This window comes from Dendrobates tinctorius, unplaced genomic scaffold (genome assembly GCF_039654945.1).
Source record: "Dendrobates tinctorius isolate UK_male_01 unplaced genomic scaffold, ASM3965494v1 ptg000062l, whole genome shotgun sequence".
Lineage (NCBI taxonomy): Eukaryota > Metazoa > Chordata > Amphibia > Anura > Dendrobatidae > Dendrobates > Dendrobates tinctorius.
The window spans coordinates 16,957,346-16,973,824 of record NW_027361730.1 but is presented as its reverse complement, the minus strand read 5'-3'; the positions used below and the strand labels follow the sequence as shown (position 1 = coordinate 16,973,824).

Here is a 16,479-nt window from a genome sequence, read left to right as displayed (position 1 = left end):
CTGGACAGCTGCATGGAGGTGGTGGACTTGGGTTGCTCCAAGGCTGCACTATGATGCTGAGAAGGTCCGTTTCTGGACAGTGCACAGCGATGGTGTTTGCAAGGAGTGCTGGCATGGCGTGGTGGAGTTGCAGCGATGGTGTCAGCAAGGAGTGCCTGCATGGCTTGGTGGAGTGGCAGTTGCAGTGTAGAACTGCACTCACGGTGCTGGACTTGGTTGCTGAGAGCTGGACTCAAGCATGCTGGACTTTTTGGAAGAAAAGCTGGACTCAGATGTCAGACACGGTGGAGGAAAAGATGCATGCAGGTGGTGGGCTCTGTTGCTAGGAGCATAAGCAACAGAGCAAAGCTAAGTGGTGTTTCCCCTATTTTGTCACTTTTTCTTATGTGTGTTTAGTGCAGTGGTGGGATTAGTTTCCACACCGACCAATTCCCTAGTGAGGGTTTAGGTGTAGGGCGGGCTAGGGTTAAAAGGTATCCTGAGCGGCACCCGGTGCGGAACCGGCCTATGGAACGTTAGGAGTGTAGAGACAGTGACTCAGGGGAGTGCAGGAGGTCTCCACGTCCCTACTCCCTATCGCAGGGCCACCATTGTTATTGATGCCCAGGTTTTCCCCCTTTTCCCCTATGTCTTATTGTATTAGTTACCGGCCTGCGGGCTGCATCACATAGGACAATTCACACATGCCGCGTCCTATTGTATCAGTTACCGGCCTGCTGGCCGTGTCACTCAGGACGGGACACGTGACAGCTATGGGACTGGATTGAGAGGGTTAAGAGCATGTTGTGGATCATCCGCATGACCCCTGCTATGCAAGCTGAGATTGCTTTTATGGCCCTGGATGGTGAGGCTCAGTATTCTGTCATGTTCCGCCCCCCCATGAGTGGGATACACTGGATAAGGTGATGCAGATCATGGAAGAAATGAATGGTGATCCCACTAATGTTGGGGAGCTGCAAATGTGACTGTTTCATTGTGTCCAGCAGGAGGGAGAGTCTGTGACCCAATATATTAATGCATTGCAGGAGGTGAATGCGCATTTCATTAAGCGGGATGATGTGGGTGCCATAGGAATGGGACCCCCTGATGTGATACTGAGAGATCAGTTCATGTCGGGTCTCAGGGATGCACTGCTCAAACAGGCCTTGCGAGAATGCCTGCGTACTAAACCGTGTATGACTTTCTTAGAAATAGGGGCGGATGCACGAATGAGAGAGCAGGAACAGGTTTGGCGGCCCTAGCAGGGATGGTCCACAGCAATAAGGTACCCACCCTGCCCACAGCCGAGCAAGAGTGGGCCCGGTAGATTCGGAGAGAAATATGGGAAATGCGGGATGAGTTGTCCGCTTTAAAAGAGCCTCTGCACCGGCCCTAGCTACGTTGAGAACGGCCCCCTCATCAAGAGATAGGAGTGATTCAGAGTCCCGCTTGTCCATCGAACCTCGCCAGGGAGCGAAACAACTTCGTGCAGAATGGGATCCAAGTTGCTACAGGTGTGGAAACACAGAACACTATGCCCGAGGTTGTGCCAGATGAGGTTGGTCCCTACCACGGAAGCCATTAAACTAGTGGGCTCCGTGGCTGGCGAATGCAGCTCAGAGCCCGAGAGACTGAGGAAGAGAGACGAGAGTCTCAGAGGTATACAGTGGGTACGGAAAGTATTCAGACACCTTTACATTTTTCACTCTTTGTTTCATTGCAGCCATTCAAAAAAGTTCTTTTTTTTCTCATTAATGTACACTCTGCACCCCATCATGACTGAAAAAAACAGAAATGTAGAAATTTTTGCAAATATATTAAAAAAGAAAAATGGAAATATCACATGGTCATAAGTATTCCGCTGAGCCTAGTCCATATACTGATGTGGCCGGAGGAGCATGGGCCATAGCACTGTCTGAGCCCGACGTGGCCCCTGCACTTTTCTCCTCATGGTCTCTGTCAGTGGTGGCAGTGCTTGGGCGCGGGCCTACACTTTTACGGATGCTCTGGGACCGAAGCACTCGCTAGTCCCTGCTGCAGTGCTAACAAGGGTACAGGCCACAGTCCTGTTTGAGCCCAACGTGGTTCAGTAAATATTTACTGGCACAGTCAGGGTGCAAGTGTCTGTCCTGTTCCCGGTCACTCATGAGGCATGTGTGTTGTACTCACAGACATGGTACGTTCTGTGCCTTGCTTTATGGTAGTCACCGGCACACTGCACTTCTCTCTGTAGTCATTGGTCACACACTGCACGTCCTTCTCCCTCTCTTGTCCCCGCTGTTGGCGGCGGGGATAGCAGACACTGGCCTGCACGCTGCTGATGTTCCTGTTGTCTCACTTCCATTTCAAGTGGAGGTAGACGCTTCTGAGATTGGTGCAGGAGCTGTTTTGTCCCAAAAAGACCCTGTGACTTCTAAGATGAATCCCTGTGCCTTCTTTTCTCGAAAGTTTTCCCCATCTGAACGCAACTATGATGTGGGGAAGCGGGAATTGTTGGCCATGAAATGGAGTGGAGACATTGGTTGGAGGGAGCTAAACATCAATTTGTGGTCCTCACCGATCACAAGAATCTGATTTATCTGGAGTCGGCCAAACGCTTGAATCCTAGACAGGCTAGATGGGCCTTGTTTTTCACGCGTTTTAATTTTGTGGTCTCTTTTCTTCCGGGCACTAAGAATGTTAAGGGAGACGCCCTTTCTAGGAGTTTCTTTGCCGATTCTCTTAATGTGACCAAGCCTACTACTATCCTAGGTGAGGGGGTAGTTCTTTCTGCCATTTCGCCCGATTTGAGACGCGCCCTGGAGGAATTTCAGGAGGATAAACCTGAGCATTGCCCTATGGGAAGATTGTATGTTCCTGACCTGTGGAGAAAGAGTGTGATGTCTGAAGTCCATTGCTCCGCATTGGCTGGTCATCCGGGTATTTTTGGTACCAAAGATTTGGTGAGTCGGTCGTTTTGGTGGCCTGCCTTATCTCGTGATGTCAGGAATTTTGTACAGTCCTGTGGGACTTGTTCTCGGTCTAAACCCTGTTCTCGTTCTAGTGGGTTGCTGATGCCCCTGCCGGTGCCCAAGAGGCCATGGACCCATATCTCAATGGATTTTATTTCTGATCTTCCTGTCTCTCAGAGAATGGCTGTTACAGTCATATGTAAAAGTTTGGGCACCCCTATTAATGTTAACCTTTTTTCTTTATAACAATTTTGGTTTTTGCAACAGGTATTTCAGTTTCATATATCTAATAACTGATGGACTCAGTTATATTTCTGGATTCAAATGAGGTTTATTGTACTAACAGAAAATGTGCAATCTGCATTTAAACAAAATTTGAACAGTGCAAAAGTATGGGCACCCTTATCATTTTCTTGATTCGAACACTCCTAACTACTTTTTACTGACTTCCTGAAGCACTAAATTGGTTTTGTAACCTCATTGAGCTTTGAACTTCATAGCCAGGTGTATCAAATCATGAGAAAAGGTATTTAAAGTGGCCACTTGCAAGTAGTTCTCCTATTTGATTCTCCTATGAAGAGTGGCATCATGGGCTCCTCAAAACAACTCTCAAATGATCTGAAAACAAAGATTATTCAACATAGCTTTTCAGGGGAAGGATACAAAAAGTTGTCTCAGAGATTTAACCTGTCAGTTTCCACTGTGAGGAACATAGTAAGGAAATGGAAGAACACAGGTACAGTTCTTGTTAAGCCCAGAAGTGGCAGGCCAAGAAAAATATCAGAAAGGCAGAGAAGAAGAATGGTGAGAACAGTCAAGGACAATCCACAGACCACCTCCAAAGACCTGCAGCATCATCTTGCTGCAGATGGTGCCACTGTGCATCGGTCAACAATACAGCGCACTTTGCACAAGGAGAAGCTGTATGGGAGAGTGATGCGAAAGAAGCCGTTTCTGCAAGCACGCCACAAACAGAGTCGCCTGAGGTCTGCAAAAGCACATTTGGACAAGCCAGTTACATTTTGGAAGAAGGTCCTGTGAACTGATGAAACAAAGATTGAGTTGTTTGGTCATACAAAAAGGCGTTATGCATGCGCTGTATTGTTGACCGATGCACAGTGACACCATCTGCAGCAAGATGATGCTGCAGGTCTTTGGAGGTGGTCTGTGGATTGTCCTTGACTGTTCTCACCATTCTTCTTCTCTGCCTTTCTGATATTTTTCTTGGCCTGCCACTTCTGGGCTTAACAAGAACTGTACCTGTGTTCTTCCATTTCCTTACTATGTTCCTCACAGTGGAAACTGACTGGTTAAATCTCTGAGACAAATTTTTGTATCCTTCCCCTGAAAAGCTATGTTTAATAATCTTTGTTTTCAGATCATTTGAGAGTTGTTTTGAGGAGCCCATGATGCCACTCTTCATAGGAGAATCAAATAGGAGAACTACTTGCAAGTGGCCACTTTAAATACCTTTTCTCATGATTTGATACATCTGGCTATGAAGTTCAAAGCTCAATGAGGTTACAAAACCAATTTAGTGCTTCAGGAAGTCAGTAAAAAGTAGTTAGGAGTGTTTAAATCAAGAAAATGATAAGGGTGCCCATACTTTTGCACCGTTCAAATTTTGTTTAAATGCAGATTGCACATTTTCTGTTAGTACAATAAACCTCATTTGAATCCAGAAATATAACTGAGTCCATCAGTTATTAGATATATGAAACTGAAATACCTGTTGCAAAAACCAAAATTGTTATAAAGAAAAAAGGTTAACATTAATAGGGGTGCCCAAACTTTTACATATGACTGTATCTGGGTGATTTATGATAGATTTTCGAAGATGGTCCATCTTGTACCACTCCCAAAGTTGCCATCTTCCGCTGAGTTGGTACCCTTATTTTTACAACAGGTGGTTCGGTTACACGGGATTCCTGAGAACATTGTGTCCGATAGAGGGGTCCAGTTTGTTTCCAGATTATGGAAAGCCTTTTGTTCCAATCTGGGAATTCAGTTATCCTTCTCCTCCGCGTTTCATCCCCAGACCAATGGGCAGACTGAGAGAACAAACCAGACCCTGGAGTCTTATTTAAGATGTTTTATATCTGCTGATCAAGATGATTGGGTCTCATTTTTGCCCTTGGCCGAATTTGCGCTGAACAATAGAGCTAGTTCTGCCACTTTGATGTCACACTTTTTCTGTAATTTTCGGTTTCATCCTCGATTCTCTTCAGGGCAAGTGGAATCTTCGTCCAGCCCAGATGTGGACACTGTGGTTGTGAGAATGCAGCAGATATGGGACCAAGTGGTGGATAAATTGTCGCTCTCTCAGGAAAAGGCCCAGCATTTTTCCAACCGGCATAGGACCATTGGTCCCCGGTTTAAAGTGGGTGAAAAGGTTTGGTTGTCGTCTAAGAATATTCCTATGAAGGTTGCCTCTCCAAAATGTAAGCCCAGATTTATTGGACCTTATAAGATTTTGTAGATTCTTAATCCTATTTCTTTTCGATTGGCTCTTCCAGTTACATTCAAGATCCATAACGTATTTCACAAATCACTGTTGAAGAGGTTTGTTGAGCCAGTAGTTCCTATGGCAGCACCTCCTGACCCTGTATTGGTTAAAGGCAATGTGGAGTATGAAGTAGAGAATATATTGGATTCTCGTTTGGTTAGGCGGAGACTCCAGTATTTGGTCAAATGGAAGGATTATGGCCCTGAGGATAATTCTTGGGTCTCTGCCTCTGATATTCATGCCAATAAATTGGTTCGTGCTTTCCACCGGGCCCATCCTGATCGGCCTGGTGGCATGGATGAGGGTTCGGTGACCCCTCCTCAAGGGGGGGTACTGTTATGAGCTCATTTTCTGCTCCTCCAGTTGAGAGTTCTCCTTCCGTTCTCCCTCTGGTGGTGACAGGAGGTAGTGAGGTTGGTTTAAGTGGTAGTGATCTGCCACCTGATGAGAAGGATAACGATTGGATCTCTGGAGTATCAGACTGGATGTAAGACAGCCGACGCCCTATCCTGCTGCTGGTGATTCAGTCTGCTTCTCAGGTCTTGGACTTCAGCTCTCTTCCAGTCTTCTTAAGTTAAGTTTGTTTTTTGCTAATGTTCACACTTGCGCTTGTTGGTCAATTCAGTTTCTTGTGTGGTCAGCTTGCCCCTGCTGGGGCTATGCTGAACTTCCACTCCTATTTATCTGTATTTGCCAATTTGCCTTTTTGTCCCTTATTAGATTGGCCTCTTTTTGCTCTGTTTCAGAATATTTCAGAGTGCTGATATAGTGGGAGAAGTCTATTGACTTCAGGGTTAATTTTGCTATCAGATGTGTTGGACATTATTTTTGGTAGGGTTTTTTGGCAGATTGCAGACAGTGGCTTTCCTTTCCTGTCCTTTCTAGTTAGTCGGGCCCCATCGTTTGCTCAGCCTATTTTCCTGCCTGTGTATGTGTTTTCATCTTGCTTCACCGTCAATACATGTGTGGGGGCTGTCTTTTCCTTTGGGGTCTGCTCTGGGGCAGTTAGTTTTCCCTTTTCTTTCTTTAGGTTTATCTAGTCCTCCGGCGGTGACGAGGCGTCTAGGAACAACGTAGGAATGCTCCACTGCTACTATTAGTTGTGTGGTTAAGATCAGGGATCTGCAATCTGCATAGTGACCAACCTCTCTGGTTTTCTGGGACTTAGCTTTTTGTTGTTCCTCCTCGGTGACCCATTCATAACAGAATGCTGTGTGGACTGTAATGTAACTGATGTGTCCAGGACCATTGAAGAAGAAAGTAAAATCATAGGTTTGGCATATGAACCGGTATCTGTGTCTGTTATTTCAACCATATGCACTGAAACCAAGTGTACAGGAGCTGGGTCGCACCGCAGTGGAAGTCCTGTCCGTGGACCAGCACCCCAAACAGGTATGCCGGTAGAAGCTGATAGGTTTTTCTGTGGAAGGTCAGGACACTAGAGCCCCGGTGTCCTTGGCTGCGACTACCGTCCTGGCCCCCTCTTACATTCCCAGGATGGAGCACTGCTCTGCCTGGCTGCTGCTGGACACACAGCTTCCTTCAGCACAGCAGTCCCTCTCCTCCTGGTCTGCTGTAGCACACCTGGCATTTCTCTCTGCAGGCGTTGGGGCCTGTCGCAGAGGCGCAGGTACTGTCTGGAGGGACGGGGCGCAGCGCTCATCTCACCGTGCGCTGCCCCAGGTTTGCGACTAAAGCCCCCTGCTGCGTGCACTTTTCTCTTTTATGTCCCCGCCCCAAACTGTCAGAAGGAAGCTCTGGCACCCTCAGACTCAGGGAACAGGGGATGCAGCCTCAACAGACCCAACAATGCAGACTAGTCCAGTCAAAATACGGTTTGACCCGGAACAGATTCCAAGAAAGCGTTTTATGATTTTTTTTATTACTATTATATGTGGGGAACAACATATTAAAAGTTTTCCAAAAATTGATCACCACAAAGGTCCTAACTATGACGTCATAAGACGATGACAGCCATCGCACTAAAAATAACGAATATTTCCCTATTTCAAAGCTGTAGCTGTAGGTAACAGAAGAGTTTGTATTTTGTATACTATATATTTTCATATAACAATTTTTATACAAAGTTTTATACTAACTACATGGACAGGCGAGGTCATGACGTCATCAATGACGTCATGACTAGAGTTGAGCGACTTTTGGTTTTTTAGGGTCGAGTTTCGTTTCGTGAAACCCGACTTTTCCAAAAGCCGGGTCGAGCAAGATCGTCCGATTATAGGGAAAAGTCGGGGTCGTCCCGAAACACGAAACCCAATGTAAGTCAATGAGGAATAAAAGTCGGCAGTGAGAGGAGGACAGGAAACACACCTACAGTGCCCATTTGAATGCCAAAAGCATCATTTCTTCTTACTTAAGCTTGTCAACCTTAATTAACTTCATAATACAAGTTACGCACTGAAAAATGGGGGTTATTTGGCTAAAGTTGTGGGGGGGTAGGGCTGGCTCCAGGTTTTCATGTGCCCTGGGCGAAAGAGCGCCCCTTTAACACATACCACAACTCATCATGCTCCGATACGGCAGAGAAATAGCGGTATAGTACAATGAAAAATACTTCACTTTTTACATCTCATGACGAGGCCCATCTATTTCTCCATACAGAATCATTGGTCCCATATAATGTTTGAAACAGTATATGATGAGCTCCACATAATGCTACAGTATATGTTGGTCCCCATGGATGAAGCTCCACTGTCTTATGGGCCCAAATAATGCTCCAAACATAATGGGCCCCATTTCTAATGCTCTAGTGTATAATGGGCCCTGTAAATGCTGCTCCAGTGTCTGATGTCCACCTTTGGAATGTTCCAGTGTATGGTGGGCCCCATCTATCATTCTCCAGAGTATAGTGCTCCCCAAAAATTGCTGTCCCAACATTGAAAACAATCAAATAAGTCTCCTCGCTAGGGAATCCCTGTACTAGTCTGGACTCCTCGTCGTCCCCATCTTCCATCTCACTGCACAGTATTTCAACCTTGCAAGCAGGGGGGGCCCACTCGTTGGCGACGGCACTGGCACAGGGCCCCTGATAGTACGGTGGTGTGTCTGATGGCGGGTGGGCCGAACCTGCACTTTCATCTGCAGCTTCCTCTTTGTCACCGTGTAAGATGGAACTGTATATGGGAAGGGTAACCTGAGTTTCATCAGGGTCAGATTCAGGCCATGTAGCGTGCGAGGGGAATGTAGTGGTCTGGGTCAATGTACCAGCAGATTCATCGAGCAGTGGCTGGGCATCAGTGCACTTGTGTCGCCCCCAGGAGTACGGTCGCCAGAGTGGCATTACCTTCCTCCTAGGGAGTGTGATGTCATGCTTGGGAGCAACGAAGGATCTCTCTAGCAGGTTAACTGATTGGGCGGCGTTATTCCCACGAGTCATGACCCTCCAAACAGCGTTCATGAAGGCAAAGTGTTTGTTTTACGTGGGCAGTATGGTTGCAAAGCTGAACCTTAAAGGAATGTCCAGAAGGGCACCACCAGGAGTGGAGCCTACTGCGTAATTTGACTCAACACGGGCAACCTCAACCATGCCAGCTACAGAACAGATGCACACATTGCAAGCTTAATTCCGTTAACGAACGAGACTCCGTCATGCCCCGCGGTCCGAGTCCGGCTTACTAGAGGGACACGTGAGGCTCTGGCACATGAGATTGGCCAATAACTGGTGTGTCATGCCCTTACATGTCCGTGGCTGCATGTGCGCTACACTGAAAAGGCCAGCGTTTGTCGCTTACAGGTGCAGATAACCCGCTGAACAACGTTAGTGATGGGGATCTGTGATTACAATTATTACCCGCGAACGATGATTTCCCAGTAAGTGCAGGTCAACCGCAGTTCCGGAATTAGGCCTAACCGTCATTCCTGAAAAAAATTAAAAACTTACGTGTGAAAACCACAGGTGCTGTAGCTTGCTTAACAGCTCGCCAGCCGTTCTCACGCCCAGTATGGATTACACGTGATTGCACAAAGGTGAGAAAGGGTACCGTATCCCCAGATAACATGTATGGATAGTGTACACATTCAAAATATATGTCTATACATCAGGAGGCAGGCTCAGACGGTGTTAGGCCCAGTATGGATTGCACGTGATTGCACAAAGGTTAGAAAGGGTACCGTATACCCGGATAACATGTATGGATAGCGTACACATTCAAAATATATGTCTATACATCAGGAGGCAGGCTCAGACGGTGTTAGGCCCAGTATGGATTGCACGTGATTGCACAAAGGTTAGAAAGGGTACCGTATCCCCGGATAACATGTATGGATAGCGTACACATTCAAAATATATGTCTATACATCAGGAGGCAGGCTCAGACGGTGTTAGGCCCAGTATGGATTGCATGTGATTGCACAAAGGTTAGAAAGGGTACCGTATCCCCGGATAACATGTATGGATAGCGTACACATTCAAAATATATGTCTATACATCAGGAGGCAGGCTCAGACGGTGTTAGGCCCAGTATGGATTGCACGTGATTGCACAAAGGTTAGAAAGGGTACCGTATCCCCGGATAACATGTATGGATAGCGTACACATTCAAAATATATGTCTATACATCAGGAGGCAGGCTCAGACGGTGTTAGGCCCAGTATGGATTGCACGTGATTGCACAAAGGTTAGAAAGGGTACCGTATCCCCAGATAACATGTATGGATAGCATAGTGTACACATTCAAAATATATGTCTATACATCAGGAGGCAGGCTCAGACGGTGTTAGGCCCAGTATGGATTGCATGTGATTGCACAAAGGTTAGAAAGGGTACCGTATCCCCGGATAACATGTATGGATAGAGTACACATTCAAAATATATGTCTATACATCAGGAGGCAGGCTCAGACGGTGTTAGGCCCAGTATGGATTGCACGTGATTGCACAAAGGTTAGCAAGGGTACCGTGTCCCCGGATAACATGTATGGATAGCGTACACATTCAAAATATATGTCTATACATCAGGAGGCAGGCTCAGACGGTGTTAGGCCCAGTATGGATTGAACGTGATTGCACAAAGGTTAGAAAGGGTACCGTATCCCCGGATAACATGTATGGATAGCGTACACATTCAAAATATATGTCTATACATCAGGAGGCAGGCTCAGATGGTGTTAGGCCCAGTATGGATTGCACGTGATTGCACAAAGGTTAGAAAGGGTACCGTATCCCCGGATAACATGTATGGATAGCGTACACATTCAAAATATATGTCTATACATCAGGAGGCAGGCTCAGATGGTGTTAGGCCCAGTATGGATAGCACGTGATTGCACAAAGGTTAGAAAGGGTACCGTATCCCCGGATAACATGTATGGATAGCGTACACATTCAAAATATATGTCTATACATCAGGAGGCAGGCTCAGACGGTGTTAGGCCCAGTATGGATTGCACGTGATTGCACAAAGGTTAGAAAGGGTACTGTATCCCCGGATAACATGTATGGATAGCGTACACATTCAAAATATATGTCTATACATCAGGAGGCAGGCTCAGACGGTGTCAGGCACAGTGTGGATTTGACGGCCCAGATTACACAGCGGAGGAGCAGGGAGAGGTAAAGATTGCAAATGCTGGGGCCCTGCCCAAGCAAGGGGGGCCCACTCGTGGGCGTCGGTACTGGCACTGGGCCCCTCATAGTACAGCGGTGTGTCTGACGGTGGGTGTGCACCACCACCGTCAGAGACACTTGATTGCACTATGAGGGACCCTGTGCCAGTGCCCGCGCCCAAGAGTCGGTCTACCCACCTGTCCAGGGCAACGGCACTCGCACGTTGTCGTGCGCTAGGTGGTGACCCCGGCCATGGGGGGGGAGGCAGCACAGTTAGGGAGTTTTAGAAAGTGGCATATGTTGATGTTGGACATTCAGCTGATGCAAAAGGCGAAATAGGTGAAGTCCCAGGAAGAGGTGGACCAAAGCAAGCCATTTTTCTGTCACCCTATGTGTCATCAGGGGAAGGTGGGACAAAATCCTTGGAAACCCATGCATGGTTCATTTTAATGAAGGTTAGATCATCCACATTTTGGGTTGACAGACGGGTCCTTTTTTCTGTCAGGATTGATCCAGCTGCACTGAAGACTCTTTCCGATAGCATACTTGCAGCTGGGCAAGCGAGCTCCTGTAAGGCATATTGGGCCAATTAAGGCCAGGTGTCCAGTTTAGCGGCCCAATAGTCAAAGGGGAATGACCTGTGTGGGAGAACATCGATATGGGAGGAAAAGTAGTTTGTAACCATAGTTGACAACTGCTGTCTCCTGTCACTTTCCATCGATGCAGTATTACCAGTTGTGTGAGCGGTATTTGAAAAATCAGTCCACAACATTGTCATGAAACCCCTGTCTCCAACGCCACTTCTGCTGTGTGCACCACAAACACCTCTGCCAAGCTGCCCCCGGCCCGTACGGCTCGTGTGAGAACCATCACCGCTGCTGTGTGCTGGGAATGCCTCAAGCAACCGATTTACCAGAGTTGCTTGTTTATTAGCCAATATTAGGTCAAGGTTCTCCTGTGGCATGATGTTTTGTAATTTGCCTTTATAGCGTGGATCCAGGATGCTGGCCAACCAGTAGTCGTCATCGTTCATCATTTTGGCAATGCGGGGGTCCCTTTTTAGGATCTGCAAGGCATAATCTGACATGTGGGCCAATGTTCCCGGTGTCAATGATGCACTGCGAGTGCTGGTTGGAGGAGCACTTTCTGGCAAATCCACATCCCTCCAGTCACGCACAAACCCTGTACCAGACCTTTCCACGCCAACATTTTCACTTGCCCCACGAGATGCATCCTCCTCCCCTAAGTAATCATCCCCATCATCATCCTCCTCCTGCTCTTCTTCCTCCACCTCGTCCAGGAGAGGTCCCTGAGCAGACAATGGCTGAATGTCATCAAGGATTCCCTCCTCCTCTTCCTCCTCATCAACATTGGCTGCAGATGCCTGCTCCTTAAGGTGCGTCAAAGTTTGCATGAGCAGACGCATAAGTGGGATGCTCATGCTTAGGATGGCGTCGTCTGCGCTTACCAGCCGTGTGCATTCCTCAAAACACTGAAGGACTTTACAGAGGTCTTTCAGCTTCGACCACTGCACACCTGTCAACTCCATGTCTGCTCTCAAAGTGCCTGGCCGTGTATCCTCCCACAAATGCATTATGGCCTGCCTCTGCTCGCACAGCCGCTCCACCATGTGCAGGGTGGAGTTCCACCTTGTTGCAATGTCGATAATAAGGCGGTGGTTGGGAAGGTGGAGCAATCGCTGCAGCTTCTGCATACGGACGGAGTGTACAGGCGACCGGCGGATGTGCGCGCACAGTCTTCGCACCTTCTGGAGCAGGGCTGTTAACTCCGGATAATTTTTGAGAAAGCACTGCACCACCAGGTTCAAGGTGTGAGCCAAGCAAGGTATGTGGCTGAGTTTTGAAAGGGCTATGGCTGCCACAAAATTACGGCCGTTATCACTAACTACCTTGCCTGCCTCAAGATGTACACTGCCCAGCCATGACTCAGTTTGTCGCTTCAAGTACTCGGCCAGCACCTCGGCGGTGTGTCTGTTGCCCAAACACATCATCTGCAACACAGCCTGCTGACACTTTCCACTAGCTGCTCGATAGGGGGACACATCATGTGCAACAGTGGCAGCTGCAGATGGAGTGCTCGTACGACTGCGCTCTGTGGACGAGCTTTCGCTTCTGGAGGAGGAGGAGGAGGGTCGAACGCCTACAGCCAACTGTTTCCTATACCGTGGGCTAGGCAGCACTGTCCCACCACCGCTGTCCCCTGTGGACCCTGCATCCACCACATTAACCCAGTGCGCAGTGATGGACACGTAACGGCCCTGGCCATGCCGACTGGACCATGCATCAGTTGTGAGGTGCACCTTTCCGCTCACTGACTGCTTGAGTGCATGGACAATGCGGTCTTTCACATGATGGTGGAGGGCTGGGATGGCTTTGCGAGAGAAGAAGTGGCGACTGGGTAGGTCATAGCGTGGTACTGCATAGGCCATGAGTTCGCGGAAAGCTGTGCTTTCCACCAACCGAAAGGGCATCATCTCAAACGAGATTAGTTTGGCAATGTGGGCGTTCAAACCCAGTGTACGCGGATGAGAGACTGAGTACTTTCTTGACCTACTCATAGTGTCTGGGAGGGTGAGCTGGACTTGAGAGCTGCATATGGTGGAAGTAGCGGTGGACAGGGCGGACTGAGAGAGGGTTGATGATGGTGATGGAGTTGTTGTTCTTTCTGATGGCCTAGAATCAGTCTTTCGTTGATATAACAGTGGGATTCCCTGACTGCTGTGGCCTTGCAACGACACCTCAACATTTGCTGCTGTGCTAACCGGTGGGCTTACAGTGGGGGAAACAATGTAGCGTTGCTGACTACTTTCGTTGTGATCAGTTGCACATGTGGCACTTGAGGTTTGGTGTTGTGTCCACGCTTGCAAGTGCATGCTGGTTAAATGTCTAAGCATGCAACTGGTATTCAAATTTTTCAGATTTTTCCCTCGGCTAAAGGTCTTTGCGCACTTCTTACAGATAACCTTGGCCTGATCATGAGGATTTTGTTAAAAAAAGTGCCACACTGCACTCTTCCTACTTTGGCAGACATTTTGCGGCCTAGCACGCTGTGATCTTTTGACCCTCTGGACAAGCTGTCCAGCAACTATTTTGATGTTTGGAACCTGTCTTTGGAGTGCTCCGGGCCTGCCAGATAACAGCTGTTGCGATGTCGATGTCTGCTGTGGATGCTCCTCATCTGAGCTATTGGAAGCAGCACCCTCTTCCCCCAATGGATGCCAATCTGGGTCAACAACTGGGTCATCCATCACCTCCTCTTCTATGTCATGTGCACCTTCCTCTGTGTCACCGTGTATGGTGGTATAGTGTGCGGGAAGGGGCACCTGAGTCTCATCAGGGTCAGAATCTGGCTCTGTACACTGCAAGGACAATGTAGTGCTCTGAGTGAATGTACCAGCAGAATCATCCATCAGCGGCTGTGCATCAGTGCACTCCATGTCAGATTCATCTTGGCCTGGGTAATTCACCATTTCACTTGATAATCCAGGCATGGTATGTGAAAACAGCTCCATGGAGTAATCAGTACTATGGCCTGCGTCATCCTTCAATCTTGGTTGGGGTGAAGGACACAAGGAAAGGTGTGGTTCATGAACATGAGCCTCCAATGACGACTCAGTGCTTTTACTTTTTACAACTGAAGAAGAGGAGGCGATAGAGCTGGAGGCTGAGTCAGCAATGTAAGACAAAACTTTTTCCTGATGCTCTGGCTTTAAAAGCGGTTTGCCAACTCCTAGAAAACTAAGCGTTCGAGGCCTTATGTAGCCAGACGATGACGCAGGCTCAACGCCTCCTGCATTCGGTCCTATTTTGCTCTTGCCACTACCATCAGATCCACCACCAACACCATCATTACCAGCTGCCAACCCCTGCCCAATTCCACGGCCTCTTCCACCAGCCTTCCTCATTTTTGGTAGAAATGTAGACAAAATCCAACAAACTATATAGTAATGTAAAACAAGGTACAAGGTGTCTATAGGACAGGGGAGGGAGATTTTTAATTTCTGCACACACTTGTGGACACTGGACACTTTTGGATTGTGTGAGGCCCACTGAGTATCTGAGCGCTCTGTCACAGGCTCGATGGCAGAGCTGTGACCAAAGTGACTAGAGGATAAGGGAGATTTTTAACTTCTGCACACACTTGTGGACACTGGACACTTATGGATTGTGTGAGGCCCACTGAGTATCTGAGCGCTCTGTCACAGGCTCGATGGCAGAGCTGTGACCAAAGTGACTAGAGGATAAGGGAGATTTTTAATTTCTGCACACACTTGTGGACACTGGACACTTATGGATTGTGTGAGGCCCACTGAGTATCTGAGCGCTCTGTCACAGGCTCGATGGCAGAGCTGTGACCAAAGTGACTAGAGGATAAGGGAGATTTTTAATTTCTGCACACACTTGTGGACACTGGACACTTATGGATTGTGTGAGGCCCACTGAGTATCTGAGCGCTCTGTCACAGGCTCGATGGCAGAGCTGTGACCAAAGTGACTAGAGGATAAGGGAGATTTTTAATTTCTGCACACACTTGTGGACACTGGACACTTATGGATTGTGTGAGGCCCACTGAGTATCTGAGCGCTCTGTCACAGGCTCGATGGCAGAGCTGTGACCAAAGTGACTAGAGGATAAGGGAGATTTTTAATTTCTGCACACACTTGTGGACACTGGACACTTATGGATTGTGTGAGGCCCACTGAGTATCTGAGCGCTCTGTCACAGGCTCGATGGCAGAGCTGTGACCAAAGTGACTAGAGGATAAGGGAGATTTTTATTTTCTGCACACACTTGTGGACACTGGACACTTATGGGTTGTGTGAGGCCCACTGAGTATCTGAGTGCTATGTCACAGGCAGAAATTGGCTAGTGTATCACAAACTACAAGGTGTATGTAGAATTGGGCAGAATTGGAATCTCCCTAGAGTGCAGGTCTGTAAGAACGGAACATGTCCTCGACTTATTCTCACAGAGTGACTCACTGATAGCTTCACTGTGGCTGTGATAACAGCCGTTACACGGTACTGTGTGAGGAGCGTACACCGCTGTATGGTGTGAAAAAATGCACGCTCAGTACCTCAGCAGGACAAAAAAAAAAAATTGTGATTGCTTTTAAAAAAGCAGTTTGCGGAGCAGTGGGTAAACAGCAATGCAGTTATGTCAGGAAGCCTTAGAAGGCAGCCCAACAACCAACACCACTGATACACCACTATATAGCCTCCCCTTGCACTGCACAGTGACTGGTGTGTTGTACAGGCAAAATCGCTAGCAGCAGAAGCAGTTTTTTTTTCTTCTTCTCAGCAGGACAAAAAAAAAAATTGGGATTGCTTTTAAAAAAGCAGTTTGCGGAGCAGTGGGTAAACAGCAATGCAGGAATGTCAGGAAGCCTTAGAAGGCAGCCCAACAACCAACACCACTGATACACCACTATATAGCCTCCCCTTGCACTGCACAGTGACTG

At 47.8% G+C, this 16,479-nt stretch overlaps 1 protein-coding gene across 1 annotated transcript in view; it reads left to right on the top strand.

Moving 5' to 3' along the window:
- The first annotated feature begins 780 nt into the window (after positions 1-780).
- The window catches only part of LOC141092865 (neuronal acetylcholine receptor subunit alpha-3-like), a 62,626-nt gene continuing 46,927 nt past the window's right edge, over positions 781-16,479 (top strand). The window contains exon 1 of the mRNA XM_073579177.1: positions 781-844. Within this exon, the coding sequence (XP_073435278.1) occupies positions 781-844 (64 nt within the window). The remainder of the gene's footprint in view (positions 845-16,479) is intronic.